Source organism: Desmodus rotundus, chromosome 1, assembly GCF_022682495.2.
Source record: "Desmodus rotundus isolate HL8 chromosome 1, HLdesRot8A.1, whole genome shotgun sequence".
Taxonomy (NCBI): domain Eukaryota; kingdom Metazoa; phylum Chordata; class Mammalia; order Chiroptera; family Phyllostomidae; genus Desmodus; species Desmodus rotundus.
In genome coordinates, this window is record NC_071387.1 from 163,796,564 (window position 1) to 163,822,566 (window position 26,003).

Sequence of the window (26,003 nt, forward strand, 5' to 3'; positions counted from 1 at the left end):
ACCACACCTAAATGAGAATGACACAGAAAAATTGGGAATGAAAGATAAAATATATGTATGTGAGTGCACATTTACTATCAGATAGATGATAAAAAGGAAACAGGGCAATAGTAACACTAGAAAAATTTTAAAAGCAGTTACATTTTTTTTAATTTCCATTCATTCAAATTTTCCACAAAAATAAAACAGTTATAAACTTTTCAACAACAGAGCTTTGTAATATATAAAGCAGAAACTATTAAATGCTAGGAGAAATTGACAAAGCAATGATCATAGTGTATTTTAATACGCACGTCAGAAATTGGCAAATCAAAGCGGAAGATATATACGTAGATAACATACAAGTAGATATAAACACAAATATACAAAATTCAGTAATTCACTTATTAAGCTTGGTCTAAGGTAATATGTTTTCAAAGAATTCCTTGTTTTCTGAGTACAGAAAAGACTCATTTTTAAAAAGACACAGATGTACAAAAAGAGCAAGAGAGAAAAGCTATGGGCTAATGTGATTCTAGAAAAAAAGACACCTAAGAAAGATTAGAAAAGAGGAAGGTGATAAGACAAATATAAATTACAAAATAATATTGTATGCAATTCTATACAGTTAAATTGATGAATGGTTTCCTAGAAAACTATAAATTATGAATTAAAAAGGTTAAATTGTATCAAAACTTCAAAAAAGAATAACCTCTATATTATTTAAGCTTTTCTAGAACAAAGGAAAAGAAGGAAAGCATTCATGTCATTCTGTAAGGCTAGCATCACCCTGATTTTAAAACCCAGAAGGATAGCACATGAATGTGCAGACCACTTGGGGTTGTAAACTCAAAAGACTTGCGGGCCGTACAAATTACCTGTCACCACATAAAGTATCAAAAGCATTCCCTTTTAAGTCAGAAAAGCAAAACCTTGTTTGCTTTTCTCAGCACTATTTCACATTATAATAGAAATTCTAGCCAATATGAAAGACAAGGAAAAACATAGGTATAAATCCTAGAAAGAAAGAGATAAAATTAACATTTTTTAAAAATTGTATTTATTGACTTTACAGAGAGAGAGGAACAGGGGGTAGAGAGAGACAAACATTGATTTGTTGGTCCATTTAACCATCAATTTATTGCTTATTGTATATGCCCTGCCTGGGGATTGAACCCACAGCCTTGACATATCAGGACAATGCTCTAACCACCTGAGCTGCCTGGCCTATTTGATATCAACACAGAAATCTTAGAATCACGTACAGAGAATAAATAGCATAAATGGTAGGTGGAAAATAGACAGGGGGAGGGTAAGAATAGTGTAGGAAATGTAGAAGCCAAAGAACTTATAAGTATGACCCATGGACATGAACTATAGGGGGGGAATGTGGGAGGGAGGGGGTGGGCAGGATGGAGTTGAGTGAAGGGGCGGAAATGGGACAACTGTAATAGCATAATCAATAAATATTAAAAAAAAGTTTAAAATAAATAAAAAAGTTAAAAAAAATAAAAAAATGAAAAAAAAAGAAATCTTAGAATCAACAGAAAATCCATTTTTTAAGCTAGTGAATTTAGAAATGTGTACAAGTCATTATATGAAAATCATTAACACTGGCTGGTGTGGCTCAGTGGATTGAGTCCTGGCCTATGAACCAAAGGGTCCCCGGATCTATTCCCAGTCAGGGCACATGCCTGGGTTGCGGGCCAGGTCCCCAGTAGGGGGCTCATGAGAGGCAACTGCACATTGATGTTTCTCTCCCTCTCTCTCTGTCTCCCTTCCCCTCTCTCTAAAAATAAATAAATAAAATCTTTTTTAAAAAAGAAATAATTTACATTTCTATATAGTAGGAATAACCAATTTTAAACCATTATGAATAAAATTATTTACAAGAACAACAAAAAGAATAAATTAACAAGAAATATATAATACCTGTGTGGGAATTAAAACTTTCCCGAAAGCCATTAAAAGAAGATATAAATAAGATAATAAATATACTGTGTTCCTAAACAGGAGTCAGTATTCTCACTCAAAGTATCCTTCACATTTTATGTGATTCTAGGTTACATTTCAGTAGGCCCTTTCACAGAACTTGACAAATTTCTAAAATTCAACTGGGGTCTATAGGAGCTACTATAAAGGACACAAGGACAAAATCAAGGGGAGGGTAGAGGTGGGGGAGGGAGGTGGGACTGGCTGGGGTGGGGTGGAGGGATGGGGAGAAAATGCAGACAATTGTAACTGAATAAAAATAAATAAATTTAAAAAAATAATAAAGTTCAACTGGAAAAGAAAATGTCCAAGAAAAATCAAAACCAAAATTTAATAAAAAGACCCTTCTATAATAATTTTAAAATATTCTTTAGTACCACATGTATATTTTTATTCAACATAATTGACTGTTAGCACAGGAATCAGTGAAACAGAAAATTTAAAAATTTTGTGTATCATAAAGGTAACATTTCAAAACTGTGCAAAGAACAGACCATTCAGTAAATGGTGTGATGACCATTGTCTGGGAAGAATAAAGGTAGCTTCCTGCCACACATAACTCTAAAATTAATTCCAGGTGGGTTCATTATTTAATCATAAGAACTATACAAAAATGTTTATCATATAAACAAGTATTGGGGGCAGAAGTCTCAAGCAAGACACAGTAGCACCCCCCCCCCAAAATAAATATATAGAGAAAAATCATTGACAGGTTTAACTATTAAAAAATTTTATACTTCTCTATAAAGAAGAAAAAATAGATACCCTAACAGGTGAGAGGTGGTGAGAAAGTATTGCAGCATATTTAGCAGACAAACGTTTAATAACCACACCGTATAGAGAATTGCCAAAATCAATTAAAAAAGAATAGAAAAGTGGAGAAAGGCTAAGAGTAGGCAGTTTACGAGAAAATGCAAATGGCCAGTAATCGTAAGATGTTCAGCCTCACTAATAGTGAGGGAAATAGAAATTAAAACATTTCACCTGTCAGATTGGCAAAACATTTAAATAACTTTAATATATTAACAAGGGAGGTAGAGAAAAGCATGTATTCTAGTATATTTTTTGTGAGACTTTAAATGGCAGCTTTTTAAGGGCAGTTTGCAGCAGTTATCAAAATGTTAAATATTCATACTCTTTACCTTAGCAGTTTTACTTTTTAAGGTTCAAGCCCAGGGAAATATTGGTGCTTGTGCAGAACAAATAGATCTATCAAAGGATATTAAATGAGCTTGGTAATAGGGAAAATTGTAAATGAGAACCTGTAGGCAAATGCTTAAATTATGATACATCCCTGTTATGTGTGTCGGTCTTGAGTATCTACTATGCATTTAACACTATACTGGGCGTGTTATTTCATTCAATCATCAAAACTAGCCTGTACGGTTAAGTGCCCTGTTTCTCACCTTGAAGATGAGGAAACTTGAGTCCCACAATGGTTATAACTGAGAAAACGGACCAATTTGGATCCTAGGAGTGAGTGAAATGAGATTATATGTAGTACAAGTATATGCATTACAGTTAAATGTGTAACAGGTAGAATTTTGTCTTACTTTAAATCTGATCCCATGTAACTGTGCTATGTAGAGCAACCTAATAATGGTACTTCATCGATCTGGTAAAATTGTCCGATAAATTATTGTCTGTCATTACTCATTTTGCGTCATTTCCGTTTGTGTCATGATACCTGTGTTGAGCACTATGTTCAAACAAAGGAAATGAGGAGAAAAAGTGGTGAACAAGGACAAAGAAAAGCTGCAGGGAGAGAAGAGAATAACAAAAAGGGAAGGGTGAAATAGTCAAAAAGGAAACATAGAAAATGGAAGGACATCATAAAACACTAACATAAATGAAAGTAAAGTTTCTCCAAAATAAAGAGGAAACTTTCCATCTTGTTTTAGTTGAAGCCAAATCTTCCTTAGAAGCTGAAACTGGCTTATAAAGTATGTTGTGTATTAGTTATAATAGTTATATTTTGCATTCCGTTGTGTGTAACAGAAGCCCAGCTGTAGTGGGTTAACTAAATAACCGTTTCTTATTCTCCGAGTGCAGGAACAGGAGTCAGGAGTTAAGCTGCTGGAGTGGCTTCACAATGTCTTCAAGGATATGAGGTCTTTCCAACTTTTTGTTCCTTGTGATCTTTTCATTAGCACGCCCCAGTCATCCTCGTGGTCACACGATGGCTACTCTGCTTCCGTCTGTAATTAAACAGAAGACACTAGGAAAGATAGTGTGTAGTGACATCATTTCACCTAGTGGTCCTCTTAACTTTTTAATTGTGTACATCTGTTAGTAAAATATTTCGCCCATGCATTCCCTGTATGTATAAATGTATTTTAAAATTATACATGTGTATTTTTCTCACTGTGCTAACATTATATATGTGCTAAAATATATACAGAAAAATATGTCAAAAGGAATGAGAGAAAAATAACAGGTTCTTTCTCAGTGGATTTTCTACCTCAGTGTAGACCCTTGTGCTTTCCACTTGGGTGAACACTGACTTTCTTTCAGTCATTTGACGGTGAAACTCTGTATTTAACATTAAATTAGTTCATTATGTATATTTCACGTATATATGTATCCCTGTCTGTTTACTCCTTCATCAACCTTTCCATGTTTCTCTTAATGTGACTTAGCCTCCCACCGCATCGGGCGTGGACTCATCCTTCAGGTGTCCTCCCCTCCACACTTCTGTCTTAACCACCCCTTCTCTCCTGTTCTTCTTCTCCTGGAATGGAAGTATCCTGTCCATTCCAGGGCTGACCCGTTCACTTCATTCTTGCGCTCTTAATCCCGACCTCATTTACCTCCTCTTAAGACCTTGCTTTGTTCCTTCCTCTTCCTTTGTTATTCCTTTGTTTCTTCCTCTTCACTGGCTTTCCCCCCTCAGCCTTTAAACGTGCTCAGGTGTCTTTAAACATTCTTTTGCCTCTGCCTCCTGATGAAGCTTCTGCTTTCTACTCCCAATTCCCCATTCATCCTTCAACTCACTGCATTCGGCATTCCTCCTCCCATCCAAACTGCCTTGCTAAGGTCAGCAGTTACTCTTGCTGCTTTTTATTCCTTCCTGCAATATCTGACCCACGCCTTTTCTCCCTGTCCATTCTTTCCCAGTCTCTTCTGCAACTTGCAGTTCTTCCATTTTAATGTAAATGCAGGTCTTCCCCGGGTTTCTACCATGTCCTTTTTCTTGGTATTTCCTCTTTCCTGTGTGACCTCACCTACTCAAAAGGCTTCAGCTCTTCCCTGTACCACTCTGATTTCTTCCAAACTCATGTATACTGACTGCTCTGACATGCTTTCTGATTCTTAATTTGTATTTCCAATTATCTGCCTAATATCTCTTCCTGCATAACTTAGTGGTGCTCAAAATATAACACAATTAAAGCAAAATCACTTTGTTTAATCCCCCAAACTCCTCTTCAGTAGTTGTCATCCTCCCAGTTGTTCACATTAGAAGTTTCACAGTCTCTTTCCCCCATTCATCACCGTATCTGCCCCTTTTAACTGTACAGTACCCTCATCCTCCCCTTGCTCAGTCCTACCCACCCAAGGGAAACAGCCTTGTACAGTGGAATATGAATATATGTATATTCATTGGACTTGGAGTTAAAGAGACCTGGGTTCAGATCCCAGTGCTGACACTAACTGTGTGACCTTGGGTATGTCGTTCACCTTAATCAATAAATTGGAGGTGACAGAAGCTCACTCTTAAAATCATTTTTAGGACTTACTAAATAAAACACACATTCAGTGCTAAAACCCCCTGCCTAGACTACTGAATTAGAGGCCTAACTGATTGACCTGCCTTGGGTCTCCCCTCTGCTCCACCTACGCATTGCCACCGGAGTTTCTAAAATACAGATGGGGTCGTTTATTTTCCTGTGTCAAAAGTTCCTGGTAGTTTCCTGTTGCTTCAAGAAATACCGAAACACCTTTGTTTTAAATTATATGAGTGAAGTAGTCATAAACTTTGTCCTACCAGTGAGAACACTTCAGGGAATGGAAGGAGACATTAGCTGAACGGGATTCCAGGACAACAGCTATAAACTGGGCCTGCCCTGGGAGAACTGGGACAAATGGTTATGCTACGTACGATATTCTCTACAGTGTTCCCCCAGCCCCATCTCGTGACACACCACACTGCTCGCTGTTGCCGAAGCACAGGTCTAGGATGTCCAGAGTGCCCTCCTCCTTCCTCTTAGAAATAGACTCACCTTTACCTCCTGCTACTAAGAATTGATCAGTCCCTTTTCCATGGACTGTGACAGTCGCACACATCTCTGATGGAGCACTTACCATTCTGTTATAAGCATATCTCGCACTAGACTTGTGGACTTCAAGGGCCAGTCTTACTTGTGTGCACCCGTAGAGTTGCACAGAGCAGGGGATCAAGTTTGTATTCAGTAGCCCTGGTTGGTGTGGCCCGGAGGGTTGAGTGCCAGGCTGCGAACCAGTTCGATTCCCAGCCAGGGCACACACCTGGGTTGTGCACCAGGTCCCCAGCTGGGGATGTGTGAGAGACAATTGATCTATGTTTCCCTCCCTCTCTTCTTCCCTTCCCCTCTCTCTAAAAAATAAATCTTTTTTTTTTAAGTTTGTATTCAGTAAATATTTATTGAATTAATAAATAAATCAGATTTATTGTTTAGCCTTGGGTATTTCACAAAACATTCTTTTTTAAAACTACACCATAAAAATATAAGGCAGCTTACAAAAATATAATATTTAATAACAAAATAAAATGGATATCCTTTCTTTCTTCATATGACATTATTTGTCCCTACCCCACCCTTCAGTAAATTGTTTCTTAACCTGATGTTTGGTATTTCTTATCCGCAATCCCCATCTCCCTGTCTGCCTTCCCGCTGGCCCAGTTCTAACACAGAAGTTGGACTCCTTCTGTAGGACTTTCAGGAAAGCTTTGCTTTCCCAATAAAAAGGAACAGATTTGCTTGGCTCAGTTATTCACAGCTCTTCCATCATCACCCTTCCTTCTTCAATGGAATATAAAAGTGGTGCCTGGAAATGCAGAAGTCGTGTGGCATCCATGAGGATGAATGCCAACATGCAGCCAGTGAAAGCCAAAGAAACCTGGGTCCCTGACAGCATCTTTAAGCCATTGAACTTTGGTTGGTAACTCCAGCACTTGTTGAATACTGAACAAAAAGCTGCTATATCTCAAGAAATTCTTAGTTGCCTTCTCTGCTTATTTGCAGCCAAACACATTCCTAACCGATACACTCATCAACCTACCTCCAACATGTGGCTTAATTTTTTTATAGCAGGTTTAGTCATTTCTGTAGAGATTAGTGTCAAGATTTAAAGGAACACATGCACTCAGTGTTGTTTTTCTAGTTGATACAAGTACAAAGTTGCCTGTATTTGAAAATAATAACTTTCACCACATGTTCATCAATAATGTCAGCAACTAACACCACTAGAAAATAGGGGTTTTTGTTTTAGGAAAGCAAGTTTTCAGGTGAGGTATTATTTTATTGGCGCATACCTCAACACAGTATGGTCACTCCATTTTATTTATTAAAAACTAACCCTTTAAAAGAGAAATCTTAACCATTTAAGACTAAAATATTCCTCTGGTAATAGGGGACATATGCCCTTGCTGATAATCTGTTTTCTAAAAGCTCTATGTCAAATGCTATATTTACTATAACTGTATATTTCTGGAAAAATTGTTTTGCAGTTGAGGTAAGAGATGTATTTCTCTATAAATAGTGTTGAGAAAATTTTCCAGCCTTTTTAGATATGACATTTAAGCCAAGATCTTTATACTGTTTTCTGTGATGGCATATGCTTTCATTACATCTACTTATGGTATTAAGAGTGTTTGTTTATTAAGCATTTAGTCAGCTTTCATGTGTTTTTTCCTTAGTACCAAGGATGATTGCTTCAATGTTAATATTCAGCCACCTGTTGGAGAACTGCTTTTACCTGTGACCATGTCAGAGAAAGATTTTAAGAAGGAGCAAGGTGAGAGATTACTGCAGTTTACTAGAACCTGACATCCCACGTAATAAATGTTGTTCTGGCCAGTCTCTAAAATAAATTACCATATATGCATAGCTATTAACAGATGTCAGTGCACATCTTCCAATTTTTGGTAGTGATTTGCTTTTAAAATATAAAATAACCTTAAAAGTGTATGTTTGTCTACCTTCCTGGCATATCTGAACATTGATTAATATGTCTTTAAAATAATAAATTGATTCATAATTAACTTCAATTCTGGAAGTTGTGATTTGTCAACTTGATGACGTGTTCATGTATTTTGTATAAGTGAAAATGTCAGAAATTTGGGACTTACCAAAGTCCTACCACTATAAATGTTATATTTCTGTTTTTTCTTTCACTATAGAATTGTTTTTCATATCCTAGTAATCTACTTTTCCCTCTACACATTAGAGTGACTTACCCTTCGAATTAAAATCCTAATTGTAGCATTAAAATATACTCTCACTGTCTTTTGACCTAATCCTACACTAAAGAAATGCTGTGTTGTCAGATTGTATCCAAACTAAACCATTTTAAAATATGCACCTAAAAAGAAAATATTTTTAGCAGAATGGAAGTATTAATATCGGGTGCTTGCCCCAGAGTCAAACATAACCTCTAGTAGGTATGAGTAAGGGAAAATAACTTCTGAATTTATATGTTTGATTAAGGATAATATCTATAAAACTGGGATGTATTTAAATGGTGTAGTCAGCAATTTTTTTTAAGTTTATGGGAACCTACGCTATGTTTTTCTCTGGAGGGGGTTATCAAACAAAGATCCCTTCGACTTGAGTTCATTAATTTGCATTTGTCAAGTTCCCAGAAAGTACTGGGCACACACAAATACCTGCATCTAAGGAAAAGGGCATGAAGATTTTTATACTAAGAGTCTGTTGATCCACAATGTTTAAAAGACCTGTTGTAGAAGACTTTCACTGTAAATGAATAGTGATCTTTTAGTCTTCTGCCAAATTTTTAAGTGATAAAAAAAAAAGTGACTAAATTCATCTTTGCATTTGCTTTTCTTGGAAGTCGATTATAGTCATCTTTGTAATTTTGTTCTTCTATTGACAAATTGAATTGATTCTTACATTTGCTATTCTTACCCTTTGCTGGCTAAAGCCTGCCTCTCTGCTTTACACCTGCTCAGCAAACCAAGGTGAGTGGCACACAAGTGACTGAATAAGGCACTTTTAGTGGGCACATTTATTGTTAAGGGGATATTGCTTTTTTTTTTTTTTTTTTTTTTAAAGAAAAGTGCAGCTAAAGCATGTCTAAAGCAGCAGATTATCTTATACCCTTTCTCTCCCTCAGCTTTGGTTTAGAATTTCGATCAAGTTTTTTGTGCTCTGCTGTGACTGAGGGACTTTTCCCTGACTAGCCATACAGAACCGTAAATGCAAAGAGAGGTGCACTTGGAGAACAGCTGCAGTCCTCTGTGGAGTTGTTGCCAAAATTCCTTTTTCTTCTGCCATTTTACTTCTATGGTTGTTGATTATTTGTCTGAATAAATCTGGCAGCTGTTTGCTATGTTTAATAGAGCAGAAAGGCTACTCTGAATAAAGCTATTTGAAAATTTGCTTATATGAAGTATTTGTAAATCCTTGCAAGTCTCTTGGCATTTCTGTATCATTCTGCCTGTCTTCCTGAATTCATTCTTTGACATGGGACTTGATGCTGGCAAATTTACCACAGGTTTAAAGAGTATTTTCAATAGCATCTCTTTAGTTATAGATTTCAGCTGATTTGGTAATAGAGGTCTCAATTCTCAACTTTACACATGTATTTTGTTTGTTACACTAATCATGGACGAGCTTAGCTTATTTCACAAAAGATACCCAGCAATGACTCACTAACTGAAAATCCTAAGTCAGAATAAAAGTCTGTCCTTAGTATTTATCACAGCGAACTTCTGGAAGGCAAAGTGCCACTACATTTAAGAGCTGTCTGTGTGTGCCATTCCATGCCAGTTTTAACCTGTATTTCTGCTTTACATGAAATGGATTTACTTTATACTTCATTTCACAGGGCATATATATATTCTAAGACTAAAGAAATGCATTAAATGTGTTATTTTGGATTTTACTGAAAAAATAAATAAATAATGAGGAATACGTTCAAGTTTATACCAAAAATATGTCATTAAAAAGTGTGTACAGTGACAAATAAGAATGCTTGTAACAGATTGTGTATATTAATATTTTTAATGAAAAGGTTTTGATTCTGATATACAGGTGATCTGTCACTTTTTCTCAGTAGCTGGCATTCAGAGCTTCATGGCCGCGGACACGTGTTTCTCAGGTTGACAGTGTGCTAAATGAAAGATTGTTCATCCTCTGTATTCATATTACTCATATTCATAGTGTTCATATTATGAGCCTTCATCAGAAGCATAATTTTTTCATTGCTTTGAGTTTTGAGCCTTGCAAAGTGAGTTAATGATTAAGCCATGTGATGATTTCAGTACTATAAATAACAAGCATCTCTCTTTTACTTAAAAATTGTTAATTTAGATCTAAGCCAGTTCTTATTCCAGACTGCCTCTTCTTATTCATTTTCTTCTTATGAATTAAATTGAAAATCTAAAACTGAGAATTATTTTATTTTTTACATTATTTGGTGTGTATTTTAGTAGTTAATTGCAACTGCTTAACCTAAATTAAGTGCTGTCTACAGCCTCCCCAAAATTTAGATAAATTCTAATGAAGCAACAAATTCTGTAGTCTGACAATGTTTAAGTATTTTTCCAATAACTTTACCTTTATTATGTATGAGCAGGCTATATAGTGTGTTAAAGTCTGTTTTTATAGGAGAAACTTAATGATACCTTGGCATATTTTCTTTCTCATTAATTTGAGAATACCTGATATATATTCATTTAGAAAAATCTCTGGTTTAAGAAATGTAGAGTGTTTACTTAATTTTATTATGATTTATGCATCCATCTTATGGGTTCCTAGCCAGCAAGATGCTAATTCTTTAAATGGCCAGACATTTACTATTTTCTGGCCCTTAACTACCACAAGCAATCATATTTGATGCCCCTTAATTAGAGCACCTTTTTTTCTTTCCAGGTTCTTTTTCCACCTCAGCAATCGAGACAATACATTTGCTTACCATGCTGCTCTCCTAAGTGTTCTTTTGCATGTAAATTAATCTTGATTCAGTTTACACTGTCATGCTGAGTGGTACAAATTGCCTATAACAATAAAACAGCATGAGTTAAAAATAAAGGGGGGTGGGAATGCAGATTGAATGTGTGCCTTACTTGATAGGATGTTACTTTGCTTTATGCCAATACATTAGCTGACGATAATGAATCTTCTGTTCTGAAAAGCATGGTTTAGTTGATTTTTTTAATTTTACTTCAATGGAGCAGTACCTTGTCTTTTATAGACCAAGTTAGACAAACCATTAATGACAAGAGTGTTAAGGTTAAATATGAAGCAATGCATTCACTTCTCTGAGTGCTATCCATCTTTCCATTTACAGGAGCTTGACAAAAGTACTGGCTTTGTACAACATTTCCTTTAATTACATGCTGCGGGAAACAGGCTTTTAACATAAACATAGTTGCATTCATTTATTCAGCAGTTGCTCTTCAATAGAGCTTAATGGAGAAGGTTTAAATCCTAAATGAGTACACACATCTCTCAGCAGTGTTATGTCAGCAGCCACTGTGCTTTACTTAAAAGCAGCGTTTGACTGCTTGTGTCGTTTTTAAAGCTTTTGCCTAATACCGAAGTTAAACAGTCTAAGACAGAACCTAGTCTGAAAGTGGTTAGTAAAAACTGCTCTTTGTTAAAAGCTAGATAAGTCTTTTTACAGGGTTAGGCTTCAGTGTCTTCATACTGCTAATCATACGGATTTTTAAAATCATTGGGTCGCATTTGCAATAAGTAACTAAATTAAATACATAGCCCTGAAGGTGCAGGTCTTTTGAAAACATGAAATCAAATTTTACTATTTTCATACATTTTGTAAACCATTTTGCACATATCAAACATCTCAGAAGATTACCATTTTTAGTAGATATCATTAGGTGTCGGTGACTTATATCACAGATCCAGATATATGTCATTTATTATAATTATGTTGTTTATTTTAACCCAGGTCCTAAATCTCAATATTTGTTCCAAGTGTATGGTATGTTATTAAATATGTTCAGTAAACATTTTTACATGAGATTTTGATATTAATGGCATGTCTTGTGTTAAGTCTGTATGGTTTTTGTTCATGATTTTGCTTAATTTAGTGTCTTTCTTAAATACTTACTTCAAATGTCTCCAGGATTTAAGATTTTCCCATTCACATATTTTTCTTTGTTTTCAGTGTTTTGCCTCAGAAATTTTAGTTGGTGTTTTTGTCAGGAACGGTAGTGCCATTCACTAGGCAAATACTGTTACCACTGAGTGTAGCTTAGACAAGCGTACATTTTTTAGAACCTGTTCAGTGACTTCAGTCATTGTTGAGATAACTTTGATCCATTGTATTGAGGCCGCTCATCAGGTAATGCTGCTAGTTATTTCAGGAGCACTTTGATTTGTTTTCAAGCAGCATTTTTAGCAAGAGATCTTTGCATGCAAAGGAGAGGAGAAAATTCTTTAAAAGTAGAAGCTTAATAGTTTGCATCAGCCAAATTAATTGAGTCTATTTTAAGGGGACTGAAATTAGAATTTCATTCGTAATTCTGTTTTTATCCTATAGTATTTAAAATTAGATTTGTTAAGAGTTATGTTTGACTGTATTTTTACACATTTTCCTACACAATAAAGGTTTTTTTAAATTTTTGAAACAGTTGCAGATCATTTTAATTTTATGATAATTAACTTACAAATTAATTGCATTCTGGTGTTTCTTTTCTTGGAAAAAAGTTTACATTTTGGCTATGAGCTTTAAGTTGTTTTTAGTGTAATTTTAATAAAGAAATTAGTAAAAGGGGGCCGTCTTTTGCTCTTACAGGAATGCTAACAGGAATGAATGAGACTTCTGCCGTAATCATGGTTGCACCACAGAATTTCACTGCCTCTGTGATCCTTCAGAAGGTTGTAAATGTAGCCAACGTAGGTGTGGTTCCTTCTGGCCAAGATAATATACACAGGTAGGTTCACCAACACGTGATGTGGAGATGACTTGTATCGATGTATAAATATATAATTTTCAATTCATAATTTCCCTTGAAAATTGCCCCTGAATATATTATGCCCCCCTCCTTTTTTCCGATGATATATTTGATTGATTGGTTTGGGGTAAGGCCCTCTTTCCTATTTCATACAGTCCTTAGCACACTGGTATGGACCGCCCTGAAAGATACAGATAGTGCATCTTATAATTGCTTGATGACTTGTAAAGGTACCTTTTTTGAGATATGGTTGAGAATTTATCTTCACCAGATTCTGTGGATTTCTAGGAAAACCTGTTTTACAGAGCAGTGGACTTGAACTTCTTTTACTTGGAAAAGGGGAAGCTTGGTACTGCATACAGATTTCCTTTTGACAGCAGTCCCCTAAGGTCACTTCCAGTAATACAGAGCTGCCAGAAAACCAACATAGGGCCAAATGCAGCTTCTCTGTATTAGACCAGGAATACCTTCACCATCAAGCATCTAAATTCTGAGGTCCAAGTCATTTGTCCGTAAAGGTAGCAGAAAATGCTGTTATTCTGATTGTCCTCTTTGTGTTCTTATGAATGCCTGTGGCTTGAAATGAAAGTAAAGATAAAAGTAATTACCCCTTGTTACTTACTTCTCTGTGATCTTGAGGGAATTCATTGCAAACCATCTTTAATTTCTCTACCATTCCACTGTAATGTTATACTTATGCCATTTTATTTATATATATTAAATTTAAAATTAAAGAGAATTCCTTCTTAGCCTTAAATACACTTTTAATTAAATGGGGCTAGAGACCCCATATAAAGAGTACGACAGGCGATCTGGTTTTTAGACTCAGCTCTGCCGCTATTGGGCTCGGTAATCTTGCGCAAGTTACGACTTCTTACGGACTTTAAAGCTCTTCATCTGTTTGGAAATGGGTGGTGGGGAAAAAGGAGGATGATTGGAATGAAATTCTGTATTGTCTGTGGAAGACCATCGGACTTGCAAAACCTGAGTTCAAGTCTTGATTTGCCATTATCCAGAGCCACTTAATCTCATCTACTAAACATCACAGAATGAAAACTGCATGCACCAGTCAGCAAACAAATTTACTCTGTACTTCTGGGGGTTTTTGCAGGGGGCAGGGTGGGGGCAGGTGTTGTTTTTTTGTTTTCTTTTTTTGAGAGAAAGGTCCTTAAGTTGCTGAAAAGGTCTGATGCTCCCATTCCTTAATTTATCGTAGGCCCTCTCTATCTCAACGGCAGGGATAAAGTAATAAAACAGATACAAGGTAATCCTACTGGCACTACCCTGCAAATGAAATTTCTCTTTCAGTTAATGTTGTTCAATAGGGGAAAGAATGAACAGAAGCCTTTTCAGTGAAAATATTTTTGTCCTGAATTTTCCTGTTTTAATTCTTTTCTGCCTTAAATACTTCATTTTCTTTTCCTGGGTGATTTTCTCTACCAGCAGTTGTTCTGTTTTATTTATGGATTGTTTGAATTATTGAAATTACTAGAACACCAAAATATCAGTTATTAACTGTAACTTTTAGCTTATGCAGCATCAAATTTTACCTGACATGTCTAGTATCCAGCAGTACTTCAGACCTGTTTTAGTGTGTTCTTTGTAATATATAAAAAGATACAGAGTAACCCTTCTTTACGTTGGAACTTCTCATTTAGTTTTTGTTTTGTTTTGTGTGTGGGTTTTTAACTTTTCTGAAAGCTATGGCAACTTTCTAGCTTTTTGTTTCTTAAAAGAAAATAGCCAAATTACCTTCTCAAAGACAACTAACATGAAAGCTATCTTCCTGCTAAGGAATAGACTAAAAAAGACACTTAGCATAGTTGTGTAATTCTTATTAAATCATAGTTTGCCTGTGACTTGTCGTGGTGGTTTGGAACTTAATGCCTGTTCAAAAGATTAAATTATAGTCAGCTCTCAATTATCACACTAGTGCAGGAGAGACACATATCGCAGAACCATTTGTATGTGGCTTTGGAATGCAGAGATTGCACTCACACTTAATGTTCTTGGTCCTCACTCACATCCGGAGTGTCTTGACACTTTTCTAGCCCAGTCCTTTCGGCAGCGGCCTGGTGTTTGGCTCTGCAGCTTGGGGGAGGAGCTCACGTTACTACAGAGCCAAAGTGAATAAAATGCCTATATGTAATAAGACAAGGCTGTGCTGTCTTAACTTGCCTCACAAGTCTCATCACACTTAATTGAAAATGATTTTATAGTTAAGTGCGGTTATAATAATGCTCTAAATTTGGGAGAGCTTCCAGGTAATAAACACATTGGTATTTTTCATATAGATATTGATGAAAATTATTGTCTAGCATATTTTACATTTTGCTATGTTTTGTACTTACTAATAATTTAAAATAAAAATTGTTAATAAAATCTGTGCCATCGCCTTTCTTAATTTCATTTAAAATGAAATAACAATTACTTTTTATATTATAACAAATATATACACTTTACCACTTATTGAATTAATGGTTTTAGCTGTATTGTTTAGTGTACATTACCCTGTGGGATTAATGAGTTTTTATATTATTTAATTGTTAACAATAAAATTGAAATCCCTGTAAGTTTTTTTTTTAGTGCTGTTCAATTACAGTTGTCTGCATTTTCTCCCCACTCCCCCCCCCACCCCAGCCTAAGGTTTTGAGTGCCTCCTTAATTCTTCTGTGATGGTTGCTTTTGTGAGTGTATGAAGAGTAGAACCCAAGCCATTCCTGTATTTATCAATGGTAGTCATTTAAGATTACTTTTTTTTAAAGTATAAAAACATTTTGACTATTAGTGTTTTAAGATACTAAAATTTCAGTTCAATAAATTATTCTTGGCTGGTTTTCATTCTGTTTAATTTTTCAGGATCTTTTCTTTCCAAGAGGACTTTTTAATAAACATTAGAGTATTCTTTCTGGCCATTCAGTGAATGAGTTCCTGTTGTCTAGTTTTAGAATAATTTATTCTTATATTACTCTTCAAAATATGAATATTTTACATTAAATATCAAGTTAAAAATACATAATATAAGAATCAGTTAGAAAAAGTGAATCTTCATTAATATGCAAAAGTGTGTAATAGTATAAAGTAGAAATTTTAATTGACTACATAATAGAAAATGGCTCCTAACACATCACCATTAATGGTCTCCATTAAGATAAAGTCAATTAAAGGAGCACAGGTTTTATGGAATTCACTTCAAAAACCAGGAGCATTTTCTATATAGTTAACCACTTTTAAAGATCAATTGAGAAAGCATATCTGCTGTTAGATTACATGACATTTAGTTTTAATTTTCTAAATGAGCAATAATATCAGAAAACCAACCAATATGCTATTGAAAAATTTAACTTTGTTTTCATTTCTGTGGTCCTTACTTGCTGATTGAAAAAGACTCATAGATGGAGAGCAGGATGACAGCTGGGTGCGGGGTGGAGCGATCGAGCAAAAAGGAAAAAGGACTCATGGACATGGACAACAGTGTGGTGATTGCTAGGAGTGGGGAGTATAAAGGGACTAAATGGTGATGAAAAAAATACAATGAAGATTAATTTTTTAAGTGGCTTTTTGAGAACAAAATTATCTTATTGAGGTCTACAGAGTTATGGTCCTTGTGCCAATTTGCTGTTTTCCAAATTACAGTCACCACATGACAAAGATAACACAGAAATGGGAACCAAAAATCATCAAAGGGCATTTATTAATAAGCAGCTGAATTTCTTAATGTCTCGTGTTAGATATTCATGTTAAAATATATGAGATAGACTATGCAGTGTAAACATCTTGAAGTGTATTACTTAAGACAGTGCTGATAAACGAATATGTAAAGTATATGCAAACAGCAGAATGAACAGTAGTGGTAAACTAGATTATGAATGGACACAAAATTTAATGTGCTATAGGGGAGGAGGTTAGAGAGACTAGCAGTGGGAATCTGAGGTTCATCCAGGGCTAGGAGAAATTTCCTGTGCTTCTCTGAGAAAGAAATCAAGTGAGTGTTGAAGAAAAAGGTTTGTATTCAACAAGGTAGAAACCAAGGTGCATTTGCTTTTATTACATTGCTTACTCTCTGATAAAGGTACCAATGTTCAGTGACCACAAAGCAGAAAACTAAAAGCTATACCTCAAAAACCTCTGAGGCTTTTTTTGTACAAAAAGTTACGTGGGAGTTTATATAAAATGCAGATTCCTGGGATCCAAACCCAAAAACTCAGTTTCAGTGTATCTGGTACAAGGACCAGGAATCTGCATGTTAGCCAGTAGTTACATGGCAAGTGTTCCAAACTCTACAGTGTGTAACTAACCCTGAATTATCGAGGCCACATGCCAAATTTTAAAATGTATTTTCCTGTTTATTTATTTTCTTTTTACAGATTAGTCACTAAGGGATATCAATAGGCAAGATGTTTATTTGTTTTTAAGATTTTATTTATTTTTAGAGAGATTGAATGGGAAGGAGAAAGAAAGGGAGAGAAACATCAATGTGTGTTGCCTCTCAAGCGCCCCCTACTGGGGACCTGGCCCAAAACCCAGACATGTGCCTTGACTGGGAATCGAACCAGCCTTTGGTTTGAAGGCTGGCACTCAATCTACTGAGCCACACCAGCCAGGGCGAGATATTTGATTTAGTTCTTTCCTATATCTATCCCAATGTCCTCCAGCAAGAGAATATTGTTGTAGTTGGAATAGCTATGAAACAGTCTTAGACCATAAGTAAAAGTTTGTCTTTCAGCAGTCTCTGCTAGTTTACATTTTAACCCAGTTTCAGGAATTCTGACACTCATATACAGTAGTATTGTTAAAAAGACTACTTACCCATTCGGCCCTTACATGAACAACAAATTGACCCTATAAGGGGAAAATGTGAAATTTGAGTGAAAATGGAAGGCCTGAGTCTGCTATGATTCTATTTTTGTTCTTGGGTTATTCAGTAAGACCCTAGAACAGCTTTCATCAGTAACTTTTATTCTTAAATCGTATATATCTTAATCTCTGGTTTGGATTTTGTCTACCCTGTCACTTTTTTAATTTGCAAGTTATATACATATACAACTTGTGAATAATTACAGTCTTAGTAGAATAAATGTATTGTTACTTCTGTAACTATTAGGAAGTCTGGTGCTATGACTGAAACAGTGTATCCATGGCAACCTGGCACTCAACTTTTTAATTTATCAACACATTTAAAGACAGTTTTTTTTTCAGGCTTAAAATAAAAATCTTTTTATTTAATTGAAGTACATATAAAGAACAACTTGTTTCATTTCTGGGTTTTAAACTTATCTAATGAGTCCTTGTTTATATCCAATGAGTCCATACACGTTTAATGGTTACTAATAAGGGAAATACAGGTGTATGCTATTGTTTCCTTCCTAAAATACCCATATTGTGTAACTCTTTTGTCCACTACTTTTTCCTTGCATTAGTGTACTCTTTTAGTAACCTCATTTCCTGTATAGAAGCATTTACTAAACTTGAGATCCTTCATATCATTCTAGTTTATTTTAAAATTTTTATCTTGAGGTAAAATCAGATCAAGCTAAACTTAATAATTTTAAAGTTCTTTCTATAGTATGCTCTCATTTTAGTAATTATTTTTCCCTCTTCTGTTTGCTTTTATGCTTGGAGTGATTTTATTTTATTGTATTTTTTTCATCCAGTATTTTTTTAAGAACTTTGTGACAGATTTGGTTAGTGCTAGGGTTGCAGACATGAATGGCATGCTGGAGTCTTTGGTATTTCCCTTTCTTCTGTTCTTAGGTTGATCAACCTTTGGGTTATTGTCTTTGTTTTTTTGTTTTATTTCTTTTTCCCTGGTAACATTGGAATATTTGAATAATGGGTAATTTTGAAGGACCGTCATGGAAAACAATAACATTTATTGTCTTGGTGCCCTAATTTTATAAGCACTGATACTTGTAGTCACCATAGATAATCTGTCTTAAACAGAATTTTGTATAAACAGTTGTTGATATAAAGGTACGAGGTTTCGGTCTTTTCTACAATGGGACAAATTTGGGATCTCCAACAGGACGCAAGGTTTGAGGAACTGTCCACTAGAGGGCAGCACTGCTTTTCTCTCTGCCTGCTTTGATGTCTGCAGGCTCTGAGCAGCACCTCATTGAAAAACAAATGTGGACCTCTGTTAATTTGTACGCGGAAAGCACATTTGGATATTTCAGAAATAACCAAACTGCACAGCTGATTTTTGCTTTAAAAAATTCTTTAAGTTTTATTTATTTTCACCATTTGAGAGATAATATTCTACAATGCAACAGTTTTATAATAGAAATACAAAACTATTTTCTTATAAAAATGAAAGAAAGGTATTCTTGATGACTTTCCTTCTGGGTTGACAATTTTAAAAAGGAATCAAAGACAATGGGGTAAGAATTTATTTGTTTTACGATTTAATTTTCTGTTGTTAGGCCCCATTCCACCCCACCCCCACCAAACAGACAAACCGAAAATGCTCTGGAGTAACTGGGCTGTTTCATGTCTCCTTTGAGAAGGTGCACTCTGGTTTTGTAGCTCTCCCGTGCAAAGAAAAAGAATGCATTGTTGACCAGATCGTGTGGGAAATAATTTTTTATACCATCTCTAAAGATGAGAATAGAAAATAGAGGGTTTTAAATTATGATGGTACCTTACTTTTGTTTTAACTCTTATCAGAATGTTAAAGGAAATACTGCAATACTGCTGGATGATCTTTTAAAAATAACGGAAAAATACATTGCTTTGGATAAATTTTCTAAACTTGAATTACATGTAAATTTTTTCTCAATATTAATTTAATAGTGTAATGGGCTTAAGTTTAAAATATAATTTTACAGTCAACAAAATGGAATTTTTACAGCTCACAAATTCTCTGCCTGTTTAAAATGTTCTATTATATTAACTCAAAGTAATAAGGATTTATCATTTTAATTTTTTTGGAAAATAGTACTCCAAATGACCATGCTTAGGTATATGATGTTAGGAGGCTTATTCAAACTAGTATTTCTTACATATAATCATTGTGGGACTTCATTACACATTTGTCAACTTTGGACTAATTATTTTTATACAGCTAGGGCAGGGCACTGCATCTTGTGGTCGTCTTTCTTACTAATAGGATTCTGTCTGCTTCAGCAGGCAGTAATTGAAGGCTTCATGTACAGAGTAAGAAAAAAAGTTTTAGCCTGAGTGGGCCGTTGTCACAGCTTCTGGTAACCAGTAGAACAGAAAACATGAGAAAATTGAACTCCGAATAGAAAAATCAGAAACCAGGAAGTCTATCCAAGAGAAGAAAAAGCATGTCTTAGAGCTGTTGCACTGAGTGTAGCAAATAGGATTCTGCGTAAAAAATTTTGTTTGTGAATACCCTGGAGGGTTGATGCAGCCTCTCAGATATTTTTAAATTCATGTTGTCCTATTAACATTCCAGTTTCAACAATTGTAGGATTTCTTTACCCCCTGACAAAGAGCACTTGTAGTCCATAGCTAATTTCTCACTGATCTAAAAAAAAAAAGTGTGATTTAAGTGCACGAGGAAATAATGCATGTTTTCATAGATAATACATTTGTTCAAATTTCTTGTTATTTGACCTGTTGTTTACATAATTCTGTCAAATTAAGATAAATTAACTTTTTTTGAAGAGTGGTTCATACTTTTCATTTAGGTTTGGCAGCCAGTTTATTTTGTCTTTTTCTTTAATCTCAAGAATTCTTAGCTTCAAAGATTAAATGTCATTTGCTAGAGCTAATAAACAAAGAGACCTTTAATAAGATGAAATACAGATATATCCAAACAGTTTATCTTCTCAGTTGCTGATTACAAACAGCAAGTGCTTGGTGGTAGGATGAAAATGAATTACGAGAAATACCAAACTGGATCCTTTTAATACCACGGCGCCCGTCGTACGTAGGCAATACATCTTTAACTGTCATCCACGTATTGTCCTCGCCTGTGGCGTTGCTGGTGTTGGAGGTCGGCCAGTCTCCCAGCAGCTCCCCCCCCCATCACTGCCCCACCGCAGGGTGTCGTATGTCTCATTGCTGGTGTCTCTCTTGAGGGAGTGGTTGGTGGAAGATTTTTAAATATTTTAAAACTTTAAAGGCAGAAATTTAAAATATGTTATGACAAAGCATCATGCAAGGTACTTTGAATTACAAAATACTACAAAGTCTGGTGCACAGTTTTTGAAAGGAAAAACCTTTTTTAAATTTTTGGGAATAGTAATAGATTATATTCATAATAGGTAAATAAGAAGGAAGCAGATTCTCTTTAACTCATTGACTAGTAAAAAACAAATGTTAAGAGTGCATTTTTGCGTATATTAGGAGAATCTGTGTGATGTAGAATTAGAATACTTGGATTCAGAACTCCTGTTCGAACATGCAGGAGCTGTGCGTCCCTGAGCAATTTCCTCAACTTCTGTGGGGCTCAGTTCGCTCCCCTAGAGAGTGGTCTGCCTCCTGGACTCCAGTGAAGCACCGCAAGCGAGGAAGCACGTAGTGCATGAAGCTCTTACTAAGTGGTGGCTGCTATTGTCATTATGGTCAAAAACTTCACATGCCTTCTAAAAAAATTTTGTCACTTTGTGGTCTTAGTTTGAGGCCAAGTACAAAGGTTCTGATGTCATCCATTAAATGTAGTTTATAAGTATTTGACCCAAGCTGTCTTTATAATCACTGCTTCTTATACCCAAAAGCCAAGCTGTTTGTTATTCACTAACTGGCTTAATTTGGGGGAGTGTTTTTTGTTTTCCATGGACCAAAGCAAACCAATTGTGATCATGCTGTGTTCCAATTAGATATATCCTTTGAACTATGAAACAAGAGTGTGAGAACATCTGATCTTCTAACCTTCTATAAAGCCTCGCTCCCACCATTTGTGCCCACTGGAACAGAGAGACCTAGTTAAAAGGCAGTAGCTTTTGTGCCAGCTAACAGATTTTACTGCTCGGATGATTTGTTCAGCATGTTTCCACTGCGGTGTAAGCAAATACGTCCTTTCTTCCATGCCCCTCTTCTTTACAGTTTTGAGAATTTTGTGGGAATGGGATTTCTGAAACATGTACAAAATGCTAATTTTAATCTTTGTAATCAGACCCACATCAAATTTGACATTTATGACTCCTGAGTTTGTATTATTCTAGCATGGACTCAGTTTTCAATAGAAAGGAGGTAAAGTGTGCCTTGAGGCTGTGTCACCCTGAAATTCAAACAACAGTGCTTTTGTGTTCCTATTCAGACATAATCTCCTTCTCTGTGGTCCCAAGACACAGAGTGTTAAGTAAATAAAGGGACTAATAAGACTATGGTTTACATAATTACAACCCTGTCAGAAATGGGGGCCACTGCTGAAATATTTGGTGATGACCAAATCTGTGGGGAAAGTTCCATAAAAGAGTGGGACAGTGGAGCCACCTAGTATCATTTGGTGGCAGGTTTAACAGAAGCACAGAAACGGGATTCTCCCAAAGCATAGAACCTCCAATACTTAGACAAAAGACATGCATAAACCTCCAAGGGTAATAGAAAAGAGGGGTCCTTTGGGGGGCTTGTGATCTTCGTATGGTCTCAAAGATGAAACTGAGGTGCCCTGTTCCTAATGTATTATGTGGGTGACTGAAGAGCAGATGGATATGCGTGTTAAGAGCTTTATAAAACCTCTTTTAAAACACTGGTATCATTTCTGTTCTCAAACTACAGTTACAGTTGCTTCCCTCAGTAGAAAAACTGCTTTGTCTGATTCCTTACAAGTCTCAGTGTGTTTGGAGAGAACACACAAATAAAGGACCGGGGAAGTTTCTAATATATTTAATCAACGACCCATTAGCTACCATTTTAAAACTCAACTTAAAGGTGTTGATAATATTTTGAATTGAAAATATTAGCATTTTTGTTTTGCTTTTGATGCAGTATTCTAACTATTACTGGAAAACTGAATTTTCATGATTCTTTTTTGGCCAAAAACAGCTTGTTAGGTTTCAAAAAGAGAAAAAAGAATCTGATGTGTAATGAGATCTTGATGTCATTTAAAAAAAAAAAAAAACGCTCAAAAAAGAAATTTTCATTTAAACAGAATCTGCTTCCTGCTTAAGTGGCTAATATTTTAATTAAGTCGGGTGTGAAGTTTTTCTGAGTGTCTCCTGATAAACTCCCTCTTTTATGTTGATGGTAATTAAACAGATCCCTGCGGACTCGGTGGGCCCTGCTCAGAGCCCACGCTAATTGTCAGACATGAGACACTGACCAGTTGGTTTGCTCTTGAATAGACCTCAGCGTGCTGACAGCACGGCAGTTTCATTTTTATGTATTGTGAGCTGTTGTCAGGCCTAACTGGGTGCCATTGTGGCTGAAGATGTTGCGCAAATTGAGGCAGATGGCTCGGATTCAGACACGTGTCACACAGAAAGGGGAAAGGGGATTGGCCCTGCAAAGTGGGGTCACAGCAGGTCACAGACCTGCTCTACACTTGTTAGTGTTTTCAAAAGCTCATGTGCAGCAACTTTGTTTTTCTCCAGTCATCCCTGCAATCGAATCCCTTCCCCCCCAAAATGTCTGGAACATGCACCATGCGGAAGATGGAGGCCCAGGAGTGCCCCGTCCTCTTCCTCCGCGTCTCTGGGGCTCAACTGTGCGTGCAGAATGAATTAGCGGGATTGACACAAGTTCATTGTGCCTCCAACGGCTGTTCAGTCCATTGCAGTGCTTAAAAGGCTAGTTTTGCTTTTAATTCCATGTAATTAGTAGGTTCTTCATGTCTTGGAATTTAGTAATGGAACCTTAGATCTCAAGTTTCCTGTATTCTAAAGCAAAAAGAAGGATCTAATGGCCTGAACATTTAAAAAAACGTCAGAGGAAGGGGGTGTGATACTACACCTGACTCTTACGTGATTTTGTTACGTCATCAAGATTAGAGATTGAATTTGAATATTGCAACATGTGCGAATTCATTGAAACTTAGGAGTTTTATAATACATGTTAAATTATCTAACTTTTGTGTAATCATTTTCAGATATAAGGAATTAAAATTTCAAGCTCTTTGAGAAAGGTATCTTTTTTTAACATGTTTAAAAATAAAAATGTGGTTTATTTTAAATGACCCTATGCATGGTAAAATGTTAAATTATCAAATAAATGAATGATTCTCAATTTGTAGAAATGGAGAATTATTCACGTGCATCTGTTGTTCAGCTAATGAGTAAAATAGACTTCCTTTTCTGGTTCTGTTCTAAAGATGCACCAAAATTACCTGCTGTGGTAAGCATGGTGCTGGGCAGTTCATTGTGTTTTTCAGAAGAACGCTTGGCCTTGTGTTTTTGGCAGTAGGGAACCTGTAGTACATTATTGAGGAAAAAAGAGTTATTTTAAATCTATTTGAATGTATGCTGTCTCCTTGTCCCCCCTCATGATAAAAGGTCTCTCTCTCTTTTTTTTCTCACAGGTTTGCAGCTAAAACTGTGCACAGTGGGTCATTGATGCTAGTCACAGTGGAACTCAAGGAAGGCTCCACCGCACAGCTCATCATAAACACTGAGAGAACTGTGATTGGCTCGGTTCTGCTGCGGGAGCTAAAGCCCGTCCTGTCCCAGGGGTAACCTGCTTACATCTGGACTTCAGAATCTGGCACACAACAAAAGTGCCTGGCATCCACCACTGCTGCCTTTCATTTATAATAATAGCCCTTCCATCTGGCAGTGGGGGGAGAACACACTCTTGACATTCTTGTCTCCTGCTGTAGAATGCTAGTGTGTATCTATCCTGTGTGCAGCCCTTTCCCTCTTCGCTTTGCTAACCAAAGAACATACATTTTGTTGTCAGGTATCTCAACTCTTGAATCCATGTGGCATTTTCTCTATCCTACTGCTTTTTCTGTCCTTCCTGTCTTCCTTCTCTTTTTCAACAATGATGGACGTGAGTTGGAAATTTAAAATTTATTGGGAATCACCCTCCCTCCTGCAGTAAGCAAAAATTATCCTAGAAATAGTCTAAATGGCCTCTCAGCTTGGCGTATAAGAATGGGTTAGCATACTTTTTAGAATTAAATGCCAAAACAACAAAATTTGTGCAAAATTTTGTTCTATGAACTTCCTGGTATTGTAATCAGCCATCATGAAATTATCTCTGAATAATAAGATGAATAAACTAGCATATGAAGAGCATTTGTCTTTGTATTTTTAATGGGGAATTACTTATAATCCTAAAGTTTATGTGCGGAGTTTTCTTTGCCCTACAGTAAATATTTTGAGTGTTGTATATTATGCAGAGAAGCAATCGGGTTTAGTGAAAGAAAAACCACTTTCAAACCAGGTAGATTTTCCAATTGTGTTATAGGTTTACTTTTGCTTAAGATAATATTTTTGGCTGCTAACTTAGATTTAAAATCTTTATTATATCAATAGTATAATGTAGTATGCTAACAGTTGACACCACTTTAATATCAATAGCTTAATATCATTAAAATATTTTTCACATAAGTGAAGTTAGAAAAATGACCAAAGTCCCAAGTTTCAGGTTTGAGTTTTCTGGGTTTTTTTATACAATGATTCAGAATTCCTTTGTCTCATATTTCCTTTAACTTTGTCATAACCCATGATTATCTTTAAATTGTTCCATTGAGTCGAGTTAGTCAATGTTGAATTCTTAATTCTAGCTATATTTTTTCATTTTAATGTCCACTTAATGGGACATTTTATGTACACCAATTTTGAAGAATGGCTCTCGTTGTATATTTCAGACTGAGCCTCATTTTTAGTATCAATAGATTTGCTTTATTTATTATAAGATAAGGACATTGTTTTTATTCTAAAGAGACGATAAAGAATTTATCAAATTAAAATTGGATGTGTGCCCTTCTTAATAACTATTGGGCTGGCCAAAATGTCCGTTTAGTTTTTTCTATAAAATA

At 35.7% G+C, this 26,003-nt stretch overlaps 1 protein-coding gene across 1 annotated transcript in view; it reads left to right on the forward strand.

Moving 5' to 3' along the window:
- Window positions 1–25,254, forward strand: part of AP3B1 (adaptor related protein complex 3 subunit beta 1) — a 243,083-nt gene extending 217,829 nt beyond the window's left edge. Inside the window, exons 25-27 of the mRNA XM_024563519.3 lie at window positions 7,868–7,965; window positions 12,952–13,090; window positions 24,540–25,254. Coding sequence (XP_024419287.2) covers window positions 7,868–7,965; window positions 12,952–13,090; window positions 24,540–24,693 — 391 coding nt within the window. The 3' untranslated portion in view covers window positions 24,694–25,254. The remainder of the gene's footprint in view (window positions 1–7,867; window positions 7,966–12,951; window positions 13,091–24,539) is intronic.
- Window positions 25,255–26,003: the final 749 nt, after the last annotated feature.